Source organism: Thunnus maccoyii, chromosome 20 (genome assembly GCF_910596095.1).
Source record: "Thunnus maccoyii chromosome 20, fThuMac1.1, whole genome shotgun sequence".
NCBI lineage: Eukaryota > Metazoa > Chordata > Actinopteri > Scombriformes > Scombridae > Thunnus > Thunnus maccoyii.
Window position 1 is genome coordinate 5,486,867 of NC_056552.1, and position 18,936 is coordinate 5,505,802.

The following is an 18,936-nucleotide window of genomic DNA, read 5'->3' on the forward strand; positions in this document are numbered from 1 at the left end:
GCTTTAGTTACTTTTCAGATGAAGATTTGACACAATGGATAATATAACAAGCTTTTAAAATACAACACATTGTTAAAGATGAAACCAGTGGTTTCCAACCTTTTTGGCTTTTGATGTCTTACAAAAAGCAGTGTGTAGTCGGGGTCACATTTCACATGTCTATGAGTTGTTAACAGCTCCACCAAATAGTGATTTTTCCCTCTAAACTTCTCACATGGTTTCATTTCAATAAATGTTCAAATCATCCAATGTGTCACCAAAAATCAAAGATTAGAGAAAAAGTCCAAAAACTGAAAACAGATTTGTTTATCAGAACTTTGTTTTTTCTTCTTTCCTCTCCCATTAATCATCTCATGACCCCTCAGATTTATCTGGTGACCCTCTGGAGGGGCCAGACCCCTAGGTTGGGAACCAATGTACTAAATTAGCTAACTGTATATAAAGTAGCTCCACCTCAAGCAGCTACGACAGTAACATGCTGCTCTAACACTGATGCTTCAGTATTAATAATCTAATGATGTCATATATAATAATATATCAGTCAAAGGGACCAAACCACTACTTTTACTGCAATACTTTAACTACATCAAGCTCATAATACTTATGTACTTTTACTACAATACTTTTACATCAAGCTGAGAATACTTGTATTTTAACTTAAGTAGCATTTTTCATGCTACTTTTAACTTTTAATAGAGTAGTTTTACATTGATGTACTTTTATTTAAATAAAAGATATGAACACTTCTTCCACCACTGTTTGCCACATGAGATCTTAAAATAAGACTTATTTTATTGGTATAATCTTGTGTAATATAATTCAGGGGATTTTCAGTCGGCTGATGAAAGCTTGCCTTACTAGAATGTTCTGCGCATGCGCTGTGTGAAAGCGTGTTTTGGTGTCAAGCGGTGCTGCTAGCGGCTAGCCGGGCCAGCTAGCAATTCTGCAAGTCATGGTGGGCCATTCAATGAGGAAAGGCTGGAGAATGCAATATCGGACAACAACTGTGGAGCTGTTAATGAATCGGGACTTTAATTACAGTTTTTAGGTAGGTCATAGTGGACTTTTTTGGGGGGGCATGAGTTGCAATTGTCTTCATGCGTAAGTATTAATATCAGGTTTTCATTTAACTAATGCGTAAACGGATGCGTGGATTTTAGTGATTTGTCATAAGATAACGTTAGCGGACACACAGACAAGCTGGTAGTGTTTATGTGTGTGTCACCGGATGCGGTAATACGTCTTGTTTGTGATATTAGTCACTTTTTAAAGTAGTTGAACGGTTATTAGCAGCAAACTAGCTCGCACGGCTAGCAACGTATTTAGGGCTTTGGAGTTCCAATAGTAGTTTAGCATTTCTTTAAGCCCCACCCACCCTTCATTTCTATTGGCTGGGAATATCTGGAGTCATGTGTCGTTGGCTCGTTTGAGCTCTGTGATTGGCTGCTCGATGTGTCAGCCATCTTTTCACCACTTGTTGCTAGGGAGATTGTTTGATGCTAGTAGACGGGTACCTGTCACTTTTCTACGGTGAACAGAAAAGCAAGTTATCTTACAATTAAAGACATATTTTGTGTAAGAAGGTGATTATACGTGTGTGATAGAAGCAGCCGGGTGTCAAAACACACAAGGTAGCTAACGGTTAACGTCATAAGGACGAAGATAGGAGGAGGGAGGGACCCTGCCTGCCGCCTGCCGTTGAGCTAGCCACCCAGCCAGCCTCGACTCCCTCATTCACCTTCAGCAGCACCCACAAGAAGTAGTTGTCCTGTCAAGGGTGGGGTGAAGCCTATAGCAGGGTGTTCATCATCTCTCCTGCGAGCCGACATCACTTCTCTCTAGTCTGGGGAGGATGGAGGAGTGGCTGCAGTGGGCTAGCAAGTCCTGATTTTCTCTCCATAAACATGTGCTTAATGCAAATGTTAGGTAGGTAATAAGACTTGTGTGGTGTCTGAAGGCTGAAAGGACTGTGTTTCTAAAGTGGAGCAATAAAATGTAATTTCTCACTCTTGTCAGGAACTGGAAGACGAGAACCTTATGAAGAACAAAGCTTTGAACACAAACTGGACTCTCTCAGAAGTGGAAACCCCAGCTTGGATCTTAAACATCTTTAAAACTTGTTTGCTGAAGACCCTTCCCCCTGACTATCTTAAACTGTTTTTCATGTGTTTATCTCAGTCCTGTACAGAAGTATTGATCCAAGCTAGTTGGCCCCGTTTTTGTTTTTATTTTTTACTTTCACCTTTTGTTCCTTTGTAAAGAAATGCTTTACCTGAAAAAGTACTTCACAGAGGGCCTGATTCAGTTCACCATCCTTCTGAGTCTCATTGGGGTGCGGGTGGACGTTGACACCTATCTAAGCAATCAGCTGCCCCCACTGAGAGAGATCATCCTGGGCCCTAGCTCAGCCTACACCCAGACACAGTTTCACAACCTGCGCAACACGCTGGACGGCTATGGCATCCATCCAAAGAGTGTGGACCTGGACCATTTCTTCACCACTCGGCGGCTGCTGAACCAGGTGCGACAGCTGGATCGCCTCTCTGTGCCCAGTACCGAGCTCAACACCTGGCTAGTGCATCGTGACTCTGAGACTGTGGTGTCCGCCAGCAGCCAGTCCAGCCCCAGCATCACCCTGGACAATGGGGCCGGCCTAGAGGACGTTAACAACCCTGACGCTACCCCGGCCATGAGGGGAGGAAGTGGAGCATCTGAATCCACGTACAACCTGAACGCAGCGGACGGCAGCCTGGGAGCCGTGGCCCCAGAGGGCAACCAGGAGCAAGAAAGCAGGGATGGCAACGACGACCTCACCAAAGAGGTACTGCAGCTTGTTTCTGCCTGCTAAAACCTGGGGACTATCTGTCAAAAAGAGGGGGCAAACCTACTTTTGACACATGCTTTTTGTCATCATTGTAACCCGCCATTCATTATTTTGAGGAGTTTATCTTGTATTTTTAGGTTAAAACAGTTGAGAAATTAAACATTGGATGTAAATGTTTTGAGTTTTTCAGGTGGAGCTCATCAGAAGCCAAGTAGCCACCAACAATAACACAAATCAGTCATATAGAAAAACCTTTTCTTTCTCAAAACACCTTGTGGCAACTTAAATCAATCAATCTGCTACTGTTGTTTTCTTTTTAAGAGTTTCATTAAGATTTAGCGTACGGCAGCGTAAAAAACACGAGTAAACAGTCCTAAAAATGAAGTATAATCTAATTTTAGGTGACATTTCACACCAATATCATTCATGGCCCACACCCCTGGTCTTTTATCAGTGTCTGATATTTTTAGTCAAACCAGTTGTGTCAGATTCATCACAGCTGTGATTCTGATCACATATATCTTGTTCATCAGAATGCAAGTTTGAAATGCACAGCAACCCATCCGCCGTAGCTTCAACTCTTAAAACGGCACAAATTTCAACGTGAAAGTGCTTTTTTTGCCGGAGATTATTTTTCAATTTAACTTTAAATGATCTGAGAACACTGACACAGAATGGTCACAGTGGTACAGTGTTGTTAGGGGTCACACAAAGCCATTGTTGGACTGTAATGAAGCGAGACTTATTTTTGGTCACATGATAACTACCATGCCAAAGTGTTTATGTCATGGTTGCATCATCTGACTACATTTCTATTACATGATCTGCCCCCCCTCGCCTTCCAAAAATGATCGACTGTAACGAAATAATGATCCAACCTTGTTGTCTGAAAGATAAACAGTATAAGTACGAGTTTATTATCACAAATAAGTAGATAAATTCAGTCATACATAGTCTAAATATGTAGAGTTTCATTTGTACCTTGCTACAGTATGAGTTTAATACTTTTCACACCTAAACAATACCTGGTTATTAAAATACCTTCTCTCTGTATACAGGGCCATTTTTCAATGGTTGCAATCTGTTTTTCCAGGACATTGACTTGATTGACATCCTATGGCGACAGGACATCGACCTTGGTGCAGGAAGAGAAGTGTTCAACTACAGCAACCGTCAGAAGGAGAGTGAGGAGGAGAAGCCCAACCCACCAGAGAACAAAGACGGGAATGAGGAACAAGAGAGCTGGAGAAATGGAGTGAATTTACAAGGAGCTCAGCCAGTGGACGGAGAGACTGGAGAGAGCATTCCAGAGCAGGTTTGTAGACCGATCAGCCCTCTTTTATCTTCTTGTTTTGTCATGTGGGAGGTGGTACGTTAAACTGCTTTGTACTACATAAAAAGAAAATGGAACCTTGGGAGCAGCACACTGGTGATAAAAGATCATTTTGTTTTTATTCATGCGGAGACACTTCCAGTTACTTCCTTTTCACCTTCTTGCCCTAAAAACATTGCGAGTTTAAGAATTATGTTCACCTATAACGGTTTCAGACAGTGGACGGTAAGATCAAGCAGATCAAGCTGTTGCAGTCTGATGTAGGAATACTTTTAAGTTTTAGTGAGCTATAAAACCTTAAACAACCTCATTTTACCAAGTTGTGGTATTACAGCATAACATTTATTTCAGAGCTTGACAACAAAGACAATGGCCGCTCAGAGTTAGTGACATTTACAGCAATGCTGATGTGACAAATGCGATTGGGGAATATTTTACATCCTCATCATAGCCAAAAAAAGATTTTAAAAATGAAGGTAATGATAAACCTGTCGTCATTTGTGCCCATTCTGTCTTTCTGTAGTCCCTGTATAGCTGCTGCATAGTTAGCACATAGCTTTAGCATCGCACTTCTACATGGCTGCAACTAATGATCAGCCAAAACTCTAAAATTATTCCATTTAGTGAAGCTGGAACTGAGAAATGTTTGGCTTTTTTGTTTTAAAAATGACACATAAGATTAATCAATTATCAAAATAGTTGCAGATTATTTTTCTAAGCGTTGCAGCTCTACGCTCCTGTAACATCGTCAGACTTACGATGGACAGTTTAAAGAGATGCAGCAGACCCAGGGTTATCATCTTTCTTTATTCCATACATTCTTCTTTATTGTCAAAACCTTGCACCTACATTACCCAGAATGTAGCTCTACTGGATTCACTCGGATTTAGGTGTGTTATGCTAGTAGCAGCTAATGTAGCGTGGAGCTGTTTGCCTCCAGCAGAGATGAGGAGCTACAGAGGTCTGGTAACCTCACGTCTTTCTAACTCCACACCCTCAGATTTATATCATTTTCAAACTTGTCATCTTCGGCCCCAACCGACACCGACTCAAGTGATGAACTACTATACTTAACTATTTTCATATACGAGTTCAGTTATTCTAATATTAAATAAATGATATTTTCTCATTTCAAGTGGCCTAAAATAAGGGCTGCATTTAAAATTAAAATAACGTGCATCTTAAAATGAAGTGGATCGATCATATTTAGCTTTACATCGTTCTTGTGCCTTCAGTTCGGATATTAGTGGGTATGTTTGCTCCAAAGAATTGTGCTTTGTCTGTAGTGGCGCTTCACAGTCACCACAGTCTCAGAACATATGAGACAAACTGGTTTTGAACTGCCAGTTATTGTGTATTGGGCTCTGAGTGCTTCCAAAACATGGGTGACCTACACTCAACAACGTACCTGAATGCCTCCTGTGTAGTAACTCGCTGATGATCTGCTGAACGTGCTGCTAACGCTGCGCTTTCTGTCTAGCCACGGGGTCAGAGTGTCCGTTCTTGATTAAATGATGTTTTTTGTGCTTGTTTTTCTCTGACTCGTGTCACGCCTCGTCTCTGGTCTCCTCGACACGCTGGAGTCAGTCGGCAGAGGCGTGAAGCTCCGCCCTGTCCCTGCACGGAGCGGAGAGGCTCAATGATCGCTGGTTTATTCAAAGTTTATTAATATCGTATAATTTTTTATAGTTATGTTATAATTGTGTGTCCAAATTGCACCAATTTCGACACTGCACTCCCTTGGGTCCCCAGCCATATACCCGCCAAGTGTCGAGTTGATCGGATGAACGGTTCAAGAGATTCGTGAAGGACATACATACAGAGATTCCTTCCTTTGGTAGACAGATGCAGTAGCACTCCCTCATACCTGTAAACATACTTTGATGTGTAAAATTGGTGGAGTTCTCCTTTTAAATGTAATCATTGTTAAAACGTTGGCGCACACATGAGCAGCATCTATGATGTTTCTGGCTGGAACGCAACATCAGGGTCAGCCCTAAAACCATGGTTGTCCGTGAGTGAGTGATTAAGTTACCTCATTGGTCAGCGGGCTTTGTTGGAGTTTCCCCATTGGCTGTTACTCTTTCAAAATGAATGGGTTGCGAGATGATGGAAGCGGAGGACAGCAGCGATGCAGAGTGATTGTGTTTCTGCTCCGACCTCTGACGCTCTCAGCTCCGGTGTTAAATGCAGTGAAGTCGACTAAACTTCTGTTTAAACATACATGCACCAGCGTCTCTGCGTCTCCTCCTCTACCGTCCAGTGTGATCGACTCTCCGGCTGACAGCGCTGTTAGCAGCCGGCAGAAGAGACGTTCCACAGTGTGTTTGGATTTTAAAACTGAACTAACACCAGGATGCAAACGTTTTCACATCACAAACGATGAACAACGGCATTAAAACACAAGTCTTGCAGGTAAAACATACAACTCAAAAGCTGTTGTATCAGTTTAGTGTGGGGCGTCTGCTCTGCAGGTGCGTTTGATTTAAATGTAACCAGGCGGAGATAAGCCTTCTGAAATTGCACCCAAAATTCTGTAAAAACTTTCTCACTGCAGCCTCCTTTACCGGGAAAAAAGGTGCATAGAGGCATGAAGGAGTTAAACCCCAAATAATCACTGTGACAAAACACTCAATGCAGAGTGAAAAACCAGAGACATCCGCTGAGTGAAACCGATGAAGGAGCAGTGGGACTTAATAATAATTAGATAATAATTAGAATAGTTATAATTAAATAAAATCAGTTCTCTTCCAAATCAAACATTCAAGGTATGAGAGGAAAATATTGTTCTTGCAGCTGCATTTATAACCTTTTTTTTACTCAAACATAGCTTAACCATGTCGTGATGCTACTTCAGTAAATATTACTGAGACCACGACCACTGACTGTCCCAGTAACATACTGGCCACAATGTCACACGTTGACCATAGACGATCAGTCCAGCCATATACTAGGTTACTAGGTTTTGACCTAGGCTTGTTTTTGTTTTCTTTTTTACTTACCTAGACTGATTAAAAGCATGATTGTGTTATCTTTATTTTTTATCACATTAATCAGAAAGGTGTGGGCTGACTGCAGTAGTCAAGCGTCGGTGAAAACAAAACAAAAGAAAACTTCTGTCAGATTAAGAACATTTGTCAGTTTCGAACATTGAAATCTACAAGCCGTGTTCAAGACACAAAACAACAACACTAAAAATGTAAATGACAAGTTAACTCGTCAATATTGATACATTTCCCAAACAAGTAGTTTTTTTTCCTATGTTAGAGAACAAAGATCTGCTGGTCTGCCGGCTCAGAGGCCTGGAAATATGCTTCCTGGAACTTGACTTAGATAACGACGTTGAGGCTGGAATTTGATTGTCTTAATGAAGAGATCGTACTTTTGTCAATACAGTGATACTCACACAGAGTTTGTATTTGCAGTTTATGAAAAGAATGAGAAGAATTTTTGACTTAATCTGTACGTTTTGTTGTTGTTGTTGTTGTTACTCAGCTCCCAGGACTTGGCTCACAGACGTCACTGTCTCTACAGGAATGCTTACGGCTGTTAGAGGCCACTTTCCCTTTTGGAGAAGAATCCGAGGTAAAAACATACAATTTTTTGTTTAAAATGTTGTTTATATAACATTTGTTTTGGAAAACAGTAAAATTATCAGAGTTTTTATTTAATGTGCACAACATTTTCCATCAGTTTCCAGCCCCGGTCGTCACTCCAGAAATATCAGCTTCCACTGAAGAAGTTCCTTCTACATCTCAGGGCCTCCCAGTGGCTCCACAGCTGCCCCCAGCAGAACCACAGTTAGACCTGGAGCAGCAGTGGCAAGACATCATGGCCATCATGGAGCTACAAGTATGTCCCCTTCTTTAAAAAAACATTATAGCTCTTCTTGAAACTGTGGGATGTATTTATGTGTCCTGACACCATTAATATTAGTTTGTTTGGAACTGAGAGATTCAAAGTTCAACACAATGAAATACAGATTTATCTCGTAATTATGAAGCATAAAAACATGTATTATAATTTGAGAAAAGGTAGATTTCCCAATAATAATGACAACATCTTTGTGTTTAAAGGCAATGGAAGTGAACAGCACCAACTCCAGCAGCGGCAGCGACACAAGCGGGACAACCGAGTCAAACCCGGTGGGAAACTTTGAACTTTCTACTCGCTCCACACCGATAAACCAGGATGTCAGCCTTCACCAGGCCTCCCTCCCCAGCTGCAGCCAAGACTTCCCCCAGATTTTCAACACCCAGTTAGACTCTGGCAGCATCACCCCGAGAACCACCATGCTCAGAGTGTCCTCCAGCAACTCCACCAACATCAACTCCACGTTCGGAGCCACTAACCTGACCGGGATCTTTCTCCCACCACACATCAACAGTTCCAGTAACAACGTCACATCCACACCTATCCTACCAGATCCGTTCAGCACCCTGCTGGAGGAGTCCATGCTCGACGAGATCAGCTTGCTGGACCTCGCCATGGAGGAGGGCTTCAGCCAGGCTCAGGCTTCCCAGTTGGAGGACGAGCTCGACTCAGATTCCGGTCTTTCCCTGGACTCCAGCCACAGCCCGGCTTCCCCGAGCAGCTCCGAGACGTCCTGCTCCTCCGCAGCTTCTTCCTCTTCAACCTCTGCCACGTTCTCAGAGGAGGGAGCTGTGGGGTACAGCACTGACTCTGAGGTGGCCACTGTGGAGCCAGAGGAAGGCGCTGTTGGCGGTTACCAGCCCGGGTACAGCAAGCTCTGCCGTATGAGCTATCAGGACCCCTCCCAGTTCCACAGCCTCCCTCAGCTCGACAGCATCAGCCACAATCACACCTATAACCTGCCGCTGTCCTCCGCGTTCTCAGAGCACCCGGAGCTCCCCATTTCAACCGGCAAGAAGACTGTCCGGGACAAACAGAGCTCAAAGCTTCAGCCTCCTCAGGACTTACTCGACAAGCACTCGAGTCGCGATGAACGCCGAGCCCGGGCCATGAAGATCCCCTTCTCCAACGAGAAGATCATCAACCTGCCCGTGGAGGAGTTCAACGAGCTCCTAGCCAAGCACCACCTTAGCGAACCCCAGCTAGCACTCATCCGCGACATCCGCAGGCGCGGCAAGAACAAGATGGCGGCCCAGAACTGCCGCAAGCGCAAGCTGGACACCATCATAAACCTGGAGCAGGGCGTCCAAGACCTGAGGCGTGACAAGGCCCGTCTACTGAAGGAGAAGATGGAGTTCATCCGTTCCATCCGGCAGATGAAGCAGAAGATGCAGAGTCTGTACCAAGAGGTGTTCACACAGCTACGGGACGAGGAGGGCCGGCCCTACCCGCCCAGCGAGTACTCGCTCCAGTACAGCGCCGACGGCAGCGTGCTGATCATGCCCCGAGGCATGACAACTGCAGAGCAGAATCGTAAGCCCGAGAAAAAACAAAAAGACAAAAAGAAGTGAGGGGGGGCAAACTGCTGTTTATTCTTTCACTTTGCTAAATCAATAAGAAAGATTTCTGCAGATGCAAGAGAGATGTCCTTTTTTCCTTTAAGAAGATTCTGGTGAGTAGAAAAATGGCATTGTTGGCTACTCTTCCTGCATTCGTTTTTCCCTTTTCATTCTGTTCCTACGTTTTTTTTTTTCCCCCCCTGGAAACAACTTTTGAAGCAGAAGTAGCTCCTCGTGTGAGTACTGATATTTCATTATTTAGAAGGGGGGAAAACAAGCAAGGAGAAGAGGGGGAGATATAAAAGGACATAAAATGAGCTATTAGAAAAATGTTAGCTGCTCTTGATCCTTTTGCACCAAAACCACAGAGGATGGAGAAGATTTGTCGGTTGTGTAAGGGGTTAAAAAAATAAAAGAAAAAGAAGGGGACTGGTGTCAAGAAAAGTGGGAGTAAAAAAAAAACAAACACTGTCAACAAGGATGGTTGGAATACCTATGCACCGAAGGTTTTAAAGGACTACCAGATCACATCCCACCCTGGAGACTTTTAGTGATTGTCAGAAGTCACTGAGGCTTTTAAGTTCTTCAGGCAGCATCTATGGTTGTGAGACTTTAGATACCAAAGGCTAAAGGAAAGTCCATCTTTTTAGGATGCCATTAACACCTGTACTAACCAAAGGTTGTATTTGGTGCATCATCATTTGATCTGTATACATCTTTAAAAAAACAAAACAAACAAAAAAACAACAACGCTCAAACAAACACTGCACTCTAATTCTGTAGGTTTTGTTATCGACAGTTATTCGAGTCAGTCTGTCGGCGGCGTCTGAGTTTTAGAAGGCCCTAAAGAGAAAACGGAGGTTGCGGGAAGTAGGATGTTGAGACAAGAAGGAGTCGGAGGCGGAGAGAGAGAGAGATAAATAGAGAGATAAATAGAGAGAGAGCGAGAGAGAGCACGGGTGTGTGTTCCCGGGCTGGCCACTGCTAAAAGAGGCCCTGAAAGGTTGGAAGTCCTGCGAGAGGAGCAGATGGATGTTATTTTTTATTTTATTTTATTTTATTTTTTTTTTAGGGAAGAGGCACACTGCATTGCAAAATGTATCAACTTCCTTATAAATTATACATAGCACTGTAATTTGTCTTTAAAAGGCTTGGCTATATGCATTTTGCCGTGTCTGTCGCTATTCCTTCGCTGCAGGTTTAAATAACGGGAGCTGCGTTTAGGGAAGGCTCTTATTAACTGTTCATAATCTGTAGTATAAAGGTTATAGGTCTAGCCACATCAGCTTTATGTAGAAGTCTACACCTTCTGTTTTGAATTTTTTTTTTTTTTTTTTTTTTTTTTTGGAGAAACTTTTGAGCAGAGCCTGTAAATCACAAGAGGAGAATTCAAGATAAGTGTGATGATGGGCCGGGAGCTTCAGGAGGAGAGAGAGAGATTACTGTGATCAAACCCACCAGGCTTGTCACAGATCAAAGTTATTGATCATATCTTGTTTTTCTTCTTCCTCTTGGGTGCCCCGTTTTTGTTTTTTTTTGTTTTGTTTGTTTCAACATTAACTTGAAGCAGGCTCGGCTGTCGCTGTGGTGTAGCGATTTCCCTTCTTAAGTAACTCAATTTGCCAACGTTACCCAACTTTTTTTTTTTTTTTTTTTAATTGTTTTTTTTAACTGCTGTAAAAGCCGAGCTGTTGGCTTAAATATTACGAGTCCTATGTTCAAAGTTTTTTGTGTTGATGACAAAGTGAGCCAAGTTGTTAAATGAGAAATGTTTAAAAAAGAAAAGAAAAAAAAAAAAAGGTACTTTTGAATGTGTGAAACGACTGTGTGTGTTGTGGCCACTTTGACTCAAATGCCTTTATTTTCCACACAATCTCGTTATCTTTCACTTTAAAAAGGTTTTGAGAACTGAAGGAAAAAAAAAACTGTTCTCAAAGTAGAAGTGCTATTATCTATTTGAATGAAGTTCGTCAGTACATGTACTACATCACCCTTTTAAAAAAATAAATAAATAAAAATGAAAAAAAAAAAATAGGTCAATTGTTGCAGCTGAGATAGCACTTAATAGGCTCGAATATTTACAAGAGGCTGAACAGAACTCAACACATTAAGATGATGTCCAAAAATAGTTTTTGAAAGGAGAAATGTCCTCATTAAATGTGATATTCAGGCATGAAACTGGTTAACATTCACCTCAGTGTAACCCAGTGCAACACCGACTATTTAGTACTGCTACTACTTAGTGCACTTTTCTTTCTTTCTTTTTTTTTTTTGTCTGTCTTGTTATGTAAATATTTCCATGTTTGTGTTTGTTATGATTTATGTAGTTTGTCAAATGTCTCCATAACAGTCTCACCCTCTGCTTTTGAGTTTGGATGTAGTTCCCTCTGTTTTGAGATATTTGCTGGCAATCAAGAATTGTTTTTATTGATTAATAAAGTGTTTTTATTTTCACCTGTGACTCTTGTGCTCTAGTTGTCATGGTGTGCGTTGTGCTGTACGACGGGAGCTTGTTTAGCCAGTTATTCAGATAAGTTGAGCTTTCAGATGTTCAGGGGGAACTCCGAGTTTGGATTTGTTACAGTAATTTAAGGCTGCAACTAACGATTATTTTGTTTTAATCGATTAGTTGGTCCAGAAAATGTTGATCAGAGTTTCCCAGAGACGTCCACAACTCAAAGACTGTCATAGAAGACTAAAGAAAGCAGAAAATATTCACATTTTAGAGGCTTGAACCAGAGAATTTGTCTTTTCTCTTTAAAAAAAAATGACTCAAATCGATTATCAAAATAGTTGGTGATTAATCGCTGCAGCTCTACAGTAATTTTTGTAAATCTGCTTCTTGGAAACGTCCTGCAGGAGTGAGAGGAACCAGAACCAAAAGGTAACGATCCTGTTACATTAAAAGTGACACCAGCGTGAAACAGCACGGTAACAAAAAGTGGTTTATTCTCCAAAACCGACAAGCAAGACATGAAAAACACTACGAAGATTACCAAGGACCAAATTAACCACTGAAAAGGGTTCATAACTGTACAACAAACAAGTCCTAAGGAAATATCTAAGATGAACACAGTTTTGCCCTCAAAAGCACCAATGTCCCAAGTTAAAAAAAAAAAAAAGAATAATAATTATGGCACACTGATGAAAATAAAAACATCACCAAGCTGATACGATGTCATAGCAAGATGATCGAGCACTGCATCGAATGTAAACGAGAAGATGATACCGAAGTAGAGTCGAGCAACTCTTACAGGTGCAGTGTGAAGGATTTAGTGGCGTCTAGAGAATCTACGGCGGCCGAAAAACGCAAAAATCTAGAGCCAGTGTTTGTCTGTTCTGGGCTACCGTAGCAACATGGCGGGCTCCGTGGAAGACGATCCGCTCCCTCTGTAGATGTAAAGGGCTCGTTCTAAGATAACAAAAACACAGTCATTCTTATTTTCAGGTGATTATACACTAATTAAAACATATTTATAATACTCCGTTTCTGCCGAGTCCACTCCGCTAGACGCCGCTAAATTCTACGTACTGCACCTTTAAGACATGACTGAAAATGTAACACTGACGTTTCTGTTGGGCTGTGTCTCGTTAGGCAAACCTGAAGCGTATATATACATTTAGATTATATCCAGATAAAAGCAGAATCAAATGAAGTGACACTACACTAAAAGACGAATGAGTCCGATGGCGTCTTGCTTGTCTCTGCCCTCATCATCACCCTCGCCTCCCCCCCCCCCCCAAGACCCCTCTGTCCAAAGTACAATGAAGTTCAAAACTACAGTTTTTTTTCCTCTCTTTTCCTTTGCCCTGTGTTAGTTTTTGTCATCCTTTTTCTCATCCTCAGTCGGGTACGAGTGCCAAGTAAGTCGCTCCTCATAGAACGAGATGACCACCTGCGGACACTTGACGTTGGCCTCCTTCGCCGGCACCAGGTCAGCCTCGTCAGAATTTTTCCTGTTAAAACAAACAAACAAATTCAACAGACTTGCATTTGATGCAGACAAATATTTAATGACGCATTTTAATTCCCGAACATCTGGGGGGTAATTAAGTTCCACCAGCTGCCACGCAGTTATTGTGCAATACGACGGCGTACGAACCATTTCATGAGGAACATGAGTTCTCCCGTCGAATCTGTGGCGCCGATAATCCTTTCTGGATCCAGACCTCGAGCGAAGCCTCTAAGCTTCTCTGTCTGAGGATCAAAGAACGAAACACGACTTCAGTCAAGCACAGAACATAACGTCAGCATGACACTAACTACCTATTTAAAGGTCACTGTGTTTATTTATATGAGATGAGACGAACGGGCTCATCAACACGAGGACACTGCTGCTGTGAAAACATGAAATATTGAACTTTTTTTGGATCCACATGGCGATACATATGTTCTATGTGTGAAGCTGCCTGCAGAAATCTATAAATTCTAAATGCTAATCAGTAAAAAACGAAACAGGAGTAAGATTTGCGAGGCTGTAAGTCTACATTCACCCCTGATAAGACAGATTTCTCACTTCATGGATCTTATTGTCACTTTTAAAAAATAATATTCATTTAATCCATCTTATTTCTTCTAGAGCTGTGACGATTAGCCGATCGACAAAGTTAATCAGCAACTATTTTGATCATCTATTAACTATTTGAGTCATTTTTTAAAGCAAAAATGTCTGTTTGGATGAAGAATTTGCTGCTTTTTCTTGTCTTACATGATAGTAAATGTAATATTTTGGGGATTTTAGACTTCTGCTCAGAAAAAAAACACTCTAAAAATGATCATTAGTTGCAGCCCTACTTTCTTCTTCTGCATATTTGTACAATATTTTACACTTAAATATTGTTTCAACATGATCATACTTGTACGTTTTATATTTTTGTGTCAGCAGTTTAAAACACTAAAGCATCACGTTTGTTCTGCGATGAGTTGAGGATAATGAGTGAAGTCTGCAGAAAGTCCACATGAGACTAAAAACAAGACCAGTGAAGAAACATGTGGATTCAACCTGAGACCTCATAGAAATGTGGAGATGGAGCCTGAAATCACCAAAACAGCTGTTTTATGTTCTATCATTCTGTCCTTGCAATATTTTAAAACAGCTCTGCAAACAAAAACATGCAAAAAAAAAAATGCTTATATCTTACTGTGTAGATGAAATAATGTTTTTACTCTAAACTTTCTTTTGCTCTTCTATAGTTAAAGGACTCAAACAGCAAAGCAAAGAAAAGCTTCACAAAGTTTAACAGTTTTACATATTCTGAGACTTATTTGATTCACACTGTTGTCAAAACTACTTTAATTATATTTCCACAATGTTTACTGGATTAAAAACACAGACAGTTATTTGCTTATTTACGTGTTGGTGGTCAGTAGTCATTATGGTGCGTTCAAGTGCGACTTTTAACTCTTCATAAGTGCTCGTTCGTCGCGGTTTGGAGACTCTGTGTGTGTTTCAGGGCTCTTAGAATAATACGACATCTGGCAATTACTCAAATTGAACTCAGTATTCTGTCTAAGGAGTTTAAGACTAAGACATGGGATTTAAAAGCCGATATTTGTCGTTATCGTTGCCAAATCAATCGTCAATAAGTCCTTTAGTGTAACGTCTTCTTGTGCTGAAACAATTTAATAGAACTAATATTATAAACTCATCATATCACGAAATATGACACCGCAACTTTCTGGTCTAATGAGATTAAAGTCGATATCATCATCAATTGTTTTCACCCGGTAGATTATTATTATTATTATTATGACGTCAGTGTTTGGAGATGTGAGAGCAGCAGAGGTGAGTCTGTGTCCGTCGGAAGGAGGGAGGTTCTGTTTGCTTATCGCTGCAGAGACGCCAAGGCGCCGATTTACAGACTGTGTAAACATGGCGAAATACTTTCTGAGTTTTTGCTTATTAAGTCTCAAATTACCACTGAAGTATTTTCACTTTATCTTCTGTTTATTATCAAGTGGGTTTTACTTTCCATCTTATGTATATTTACATGTTTTTTTACGTTTTTTTTTTTTTTTATGTGAAGCACTTGGTGAATGTACTTTATTTTATTGCAAAGCACTTTGAGCTGCATTTTTTTTGTATGAAAGGTGCTACACAAATAAAGTTATCATAATTATTATTATTATTATTATTAAAAAACATTGACGCTGCTCTCTGCACAGAAGAACAAGAACCCTCTTCATTCCTTCACAGCGACAGAAGACAGATGCTGTTATTCAGCCTACTGTTTTTGTATCCTAACCAAACAAATACCAGTAAGACTCACCGACCACTTCCAGAACAGAACTGGGACTTACTTCGTCTTTCTTCTTCTTTGATTTACTGTCATCTCCTTCTGCTTCTCCGGCCGCCTTCCTCTTTCCCTCCTGTGCTGATTTCTGGGACTGCAGAAATTCTGCAATCAAGTCCGGACAGTCCAAGTTGTCCTCTGGCTCCCACGTGTTATCTTCACTGTCGACATAAGTACATTAAAAATACAGTTTTTATGTAATTTAATCTGTTAAATATGCCTGTATCTCTTTTCTCGGTTATAATTTTAATGCACTCTTTGATTTGGGGGACTGTATGAATAGAAAAATGGTAAGAAAAGAGACAGAATGGCACCAGAATAATCCATAATACACCAAGTATTTATTAGACACGCAAAGACATGTATTATATATAATATCTATTCCCCAAAAAACACTCACTCAGAGAAGCCTTTCCACTTGAGAAGGTACTCTACTCTCCCTTTCACAACCCGCCGATTCAGGACCTTTTCCACTACGTATTCTTCCTCCTCCTCTTCTTCCTCTGCTACATCTTCTGGCTTCTTTTCCTTCTTCGGCTCAGGCGAGGTCATTTTGGTCTCTGCCGGGGTAGACGCTGGAGGAAAGAGCAGATAGTTACTGATCCTGAAGACGCTCAGTCTTTTAATTGCTGCTGAGCCTTCAATCTGAAAAAACGCTTATTGCCTGCAAGCGTTAAAATTCATTGACATGGTTAAAAGATCATTTTCACATGTGTTTTGGGAAAAGTTTTTACATTATCTGGTTCACAATTAGATGGGAAACCAGTCTGCTGAGTGTCGTTTTAAATGGGTCACAAACATTTATGGTGCCATGTAGTAGACACACATCAGTATATTCATTCCTCAACTCTTGACACACACCTTACCGCACAAGGACAAGTGATACAGAGAAATTTATGTTAGAAAATAATGATGTATAAAACCTTCTGTAACAGTGGGACCATCGTTAGGGGGTTCTGTAGTCAGGCTCATACTCATCAGGTAGACCTGGGGACCAGCAGGTTCTCTGGTCAACGTCAAGATTGTTGCATGATGGAAGCGAGCGGGAGTCAATGTGGTAGAGAGGAGAAAACAGCATTGGAATTTGAGATTTATTGATTTATTGAAAAGACACATGGGTGACAATGTGAGCCAATGGAGATTACCAGCAGTAGATATTTGATACACTTGGTTATGTTGATAACTTTATAGCCCATCGTATGAATAATGTTTCTGTCCCAGTTATAGATTTATATTTTAAAAAGACTGCCTAATCTGCATTGCCTAAAGTTACCCATGTACCATCACTCAGTGGTGGAAGAAATATTCAGATCTTTTACTTAAGTAAAAGTATGTAAAAATACTCCAATACAAGTAAAAGTCCTGCATGAAAAATCCTACTACAGTAAAAGTACATAAGTATTATGAACTTGATGCAGTTAAAGTATTGCAGTAAAAGTAGTGGTTTGGTCCCTCTGACTGATATATTATTATATATGACATCATTAGATTATTAATAGTGAAGCATCAGTGTTAGAGCAGCATGTTACTGTTGTAGCTGCTGGAGGTGGAGCTAGTTTCAACTACTTTATATACAGTTAGATAGTTTAGTCCAGTGGTTCCCAACCTAGGGGTCGGGCCCCTCCAAAGGGTCAGCAGATAAATCTGAGGGGTCGTGAGATGATTAATGGGAGAGGAAAGAAGAAAAAACAAAGTTCTGATACACAAATCTGTTTTCAGTTTTTGGACTTTTTCTCTAATCTTTTTTTTTTTTGATCATTTGAACATTTATTGAAATGAAAGCATGTGAGAAGTTTAGAGGGAAAAATCACTATTTGGTGGAGCTGTTAACAACTCATAGACATGTGAAATGTGACCCCGACTACACACTGCTTTTTGTAAGACGTTAAAAGCCAAAAAGGTTGGAAACCACTGGTTTCATCTTTAACAATGTGTTGTATTTTAAAAGCTTGTTATATTATCCATTGTGTCACATCTTCAGCTGAAAAGTAACTTAAGCTGTTAAATAAATGTATTGGAGTAGAAAGTACAATATTTCCCTCTGAAATAGTGGAGTGGAAGTATAAAGTAGCATCACATGGAAATACTCAAGTAAAGTACAAGTGGGGGGAGGGGGGGTTACAAGTGTATTTTATTTGGAGTACAAAAATATGGGCCTAACTAAAATGTATCATTGTTAACCTTTAACAACAGAATTGCACGTCAGCTACCTGCATATTTGTCACTTTATTCATTGATAATAAAGCAGAGGCAGACAGAGCAGGTATTTATGGCCGTGCCAGTTACTGCCAGCATCAACAACACCTGGCGGCAGCGTACAGCATGTATCATTAACATTAGTGTGGAGATGCTAGAATAAAGCCAGGCTTACACACACTTTGAATTAGCATTGTCGTAGTGTAAAATGCCCTCTGCATGCTCAATTTAGAGATTTTACTAATATATATTTTTTGCTGCTCCTATCAGCTAGCGAAAAAAAGAAAACACACGACAAAGGCTCGAAACGAAGAGACTCAGCTAGCTGCTGTCTCCTCCATATTGCTTTCCCGTTAGCTCACTAATATAACACACTGTCGGTTATAATGATTATTTACGGTCACACATAATGTGTCGGCTAACAACAACTGGTTTTTCATTCTCATTGAAACGATGCACGTTAACCTCACAGCTAGCTAACGTCACCGAAACAGCACGTTTGGAGGGAAGGCAAAGATTAAACTCACCGATGACTAACTGCTTTTAAAAGCTCCACCCGAACTGAAATAAAACGACACCTTTGCCTCGTTAAATACACGCTAACAACGTCGGTGTTTGTGTCGGTTTTGTTGTCAAAATACAGACAAAGCCGCTAGCTTGACTACAGCGAAATGTGTCGTTTCCGCCCCTTCGTCTGGTATGAGAGAAGAGGGAGAAAAAAAAAAGTCCGCCGGAGCGGGACGATGGCGCAGCTTCGCAGATCTCAAAGCGGGTGGATGTTACTCACCAGCGTCACAGCAGCCAATCATGGTGCGCGCGTGTGATGTGTAGATCTGTGACTGCGGGCCGTGCGCAAA

General features: G+C 41.0%; 2 protein-coding genes across 4 annotated transcripts; one reads left to right on the top strand and one right to left on the bottom strand.

The window, feature by feature from the left end:
- The first annotated feature begins 851 nt into the window (after positions 1 to 851).
- Positions 852 to 12,043, top strand: nfe2l1b (nuclear factor, erythroid 2-like 1b). 2 transcript variants are annotated; one of them, XM_042398068.1, is made up of 6 exons: positions 852 to 1,048; positions 2,017 to 2,821; positions 3,918 to 4,139; positions 7,653 to 7,742; positions 7,851 to 8,009; positions 8,234 to 12,043. In XM_042398068.1, exons 2-6 carry the CDS (start codon positions 2,264 to 2,266, stop codon positions 9,599 to 9,601), a joined length of 2,397 nt encoding a protein of 798 aa, XP_042254002.1. In that variant the 5' UTR covers positions 852 to 1,048; positions 2,017 to 2,263; the 3' UTR covers positions 9,602 to 12,043. The 2 variants fall into 2 exon arrangements, with proteins under 2 accessions (XP_042254002.1, XP_042254003.1); XM_042398069.1 differs by lacking the exon at positions 852 to 1,048 and adding an exon at positions 1,055 to 1,926.
- Positions 12,044 to 12,992: 949 nt separating this feature from the next.
- Positions 12,993 to 18,825, bottom strand: cbx1b (chromobox homolog 1b (HP1 beta homolog Drosophila)). 2 transcript variants are annotated; one of them, XM_042397182.1, is made up of 6 exons: positions 18,607 to 18,823; positions 16,807 to 16,889; positions 16,284 to 16,458; positions 15,891 to 16,044; positions 13,693 to 13,787; positions 12,993 to 13,546 (listed from the first exon to the last, which is right to left on the bottom strand). In XM_042397182.1, exons 2-6 carry the CDS (start codon positions 16,859 to 16,861, stop codon positions 13,405 to 13,407), a joined length of 621 nt encoding a protein of 206 aa, XP_042253116.1. In that variant the 5' UTR covers positions 16,862 to 16,889; positions 18,607 to 18,823; the 3' UTR covers positions 12,993 to 13,404. The 2 variants fall into 2 exon arrangements, with proteins under 2 accessions (XP_042253116.1, XP_042253117.1); XM_042397183.1 differs by lacking the exon at positions 16,807 to 16,889 and having other exon boundaries at positions 18,607 to 18,825.
- Positions 18,826 to 18,936: the final 111 nt, after the last annotated feature.

What these genes read in the sequence shown, in the direction of transcription:
- nfe2l1b (XM_042398068.1), top strand. Translation starts at nt 2,264, where the DNA reads ATGCTTTACCTGAAAAAGTACTTCACAGAGGGCCTGATTCAGTTCACC. An exon ending in ACGACGACCTCACCAAAGAG is followed by an intron (nt 2,822 to 3,917) that starts GTACTGCAGCTT and finishes CTGTTTTTCCAG; the next exon opens with GACATTGACTTGATTGACAT. An exon ending in CTTTTGGAGAAGAATCCGAG is followed by an intron (nt 7,743 to 7,850) that starts GTAAAAACATAC and finishes ATTTTCCATCAG; the next exon opens with TTTCCAGCCCCGGTCGTCAC.
- cbx1b (XM_042397182.1), bottom strand. Translation starts at nt 16,861, where the DNA reads ATGAGTATGAGCCTGACTACAGAACCCCCTAACGATGGTCCCACTGTT. An exon ending in AAGTGGAAAGGCTTCTCTGA is followed by an intron (nt 16,045 to 16,283) that starts GTGAGTGTTTTT and finishes TTATGTCGACAG; the next exon opens with TGAAGATAACACGTGGGAGC. An exon ending in CAAAGAAGAAGAAAGACGAA is followed by an intron (nt 13,788 to 15,890) that starts GTAAGTCCCAGT and finishes TTTGATCCTCAG; the next exon opens with ACAGAGAAGCTTAGAGGCTT.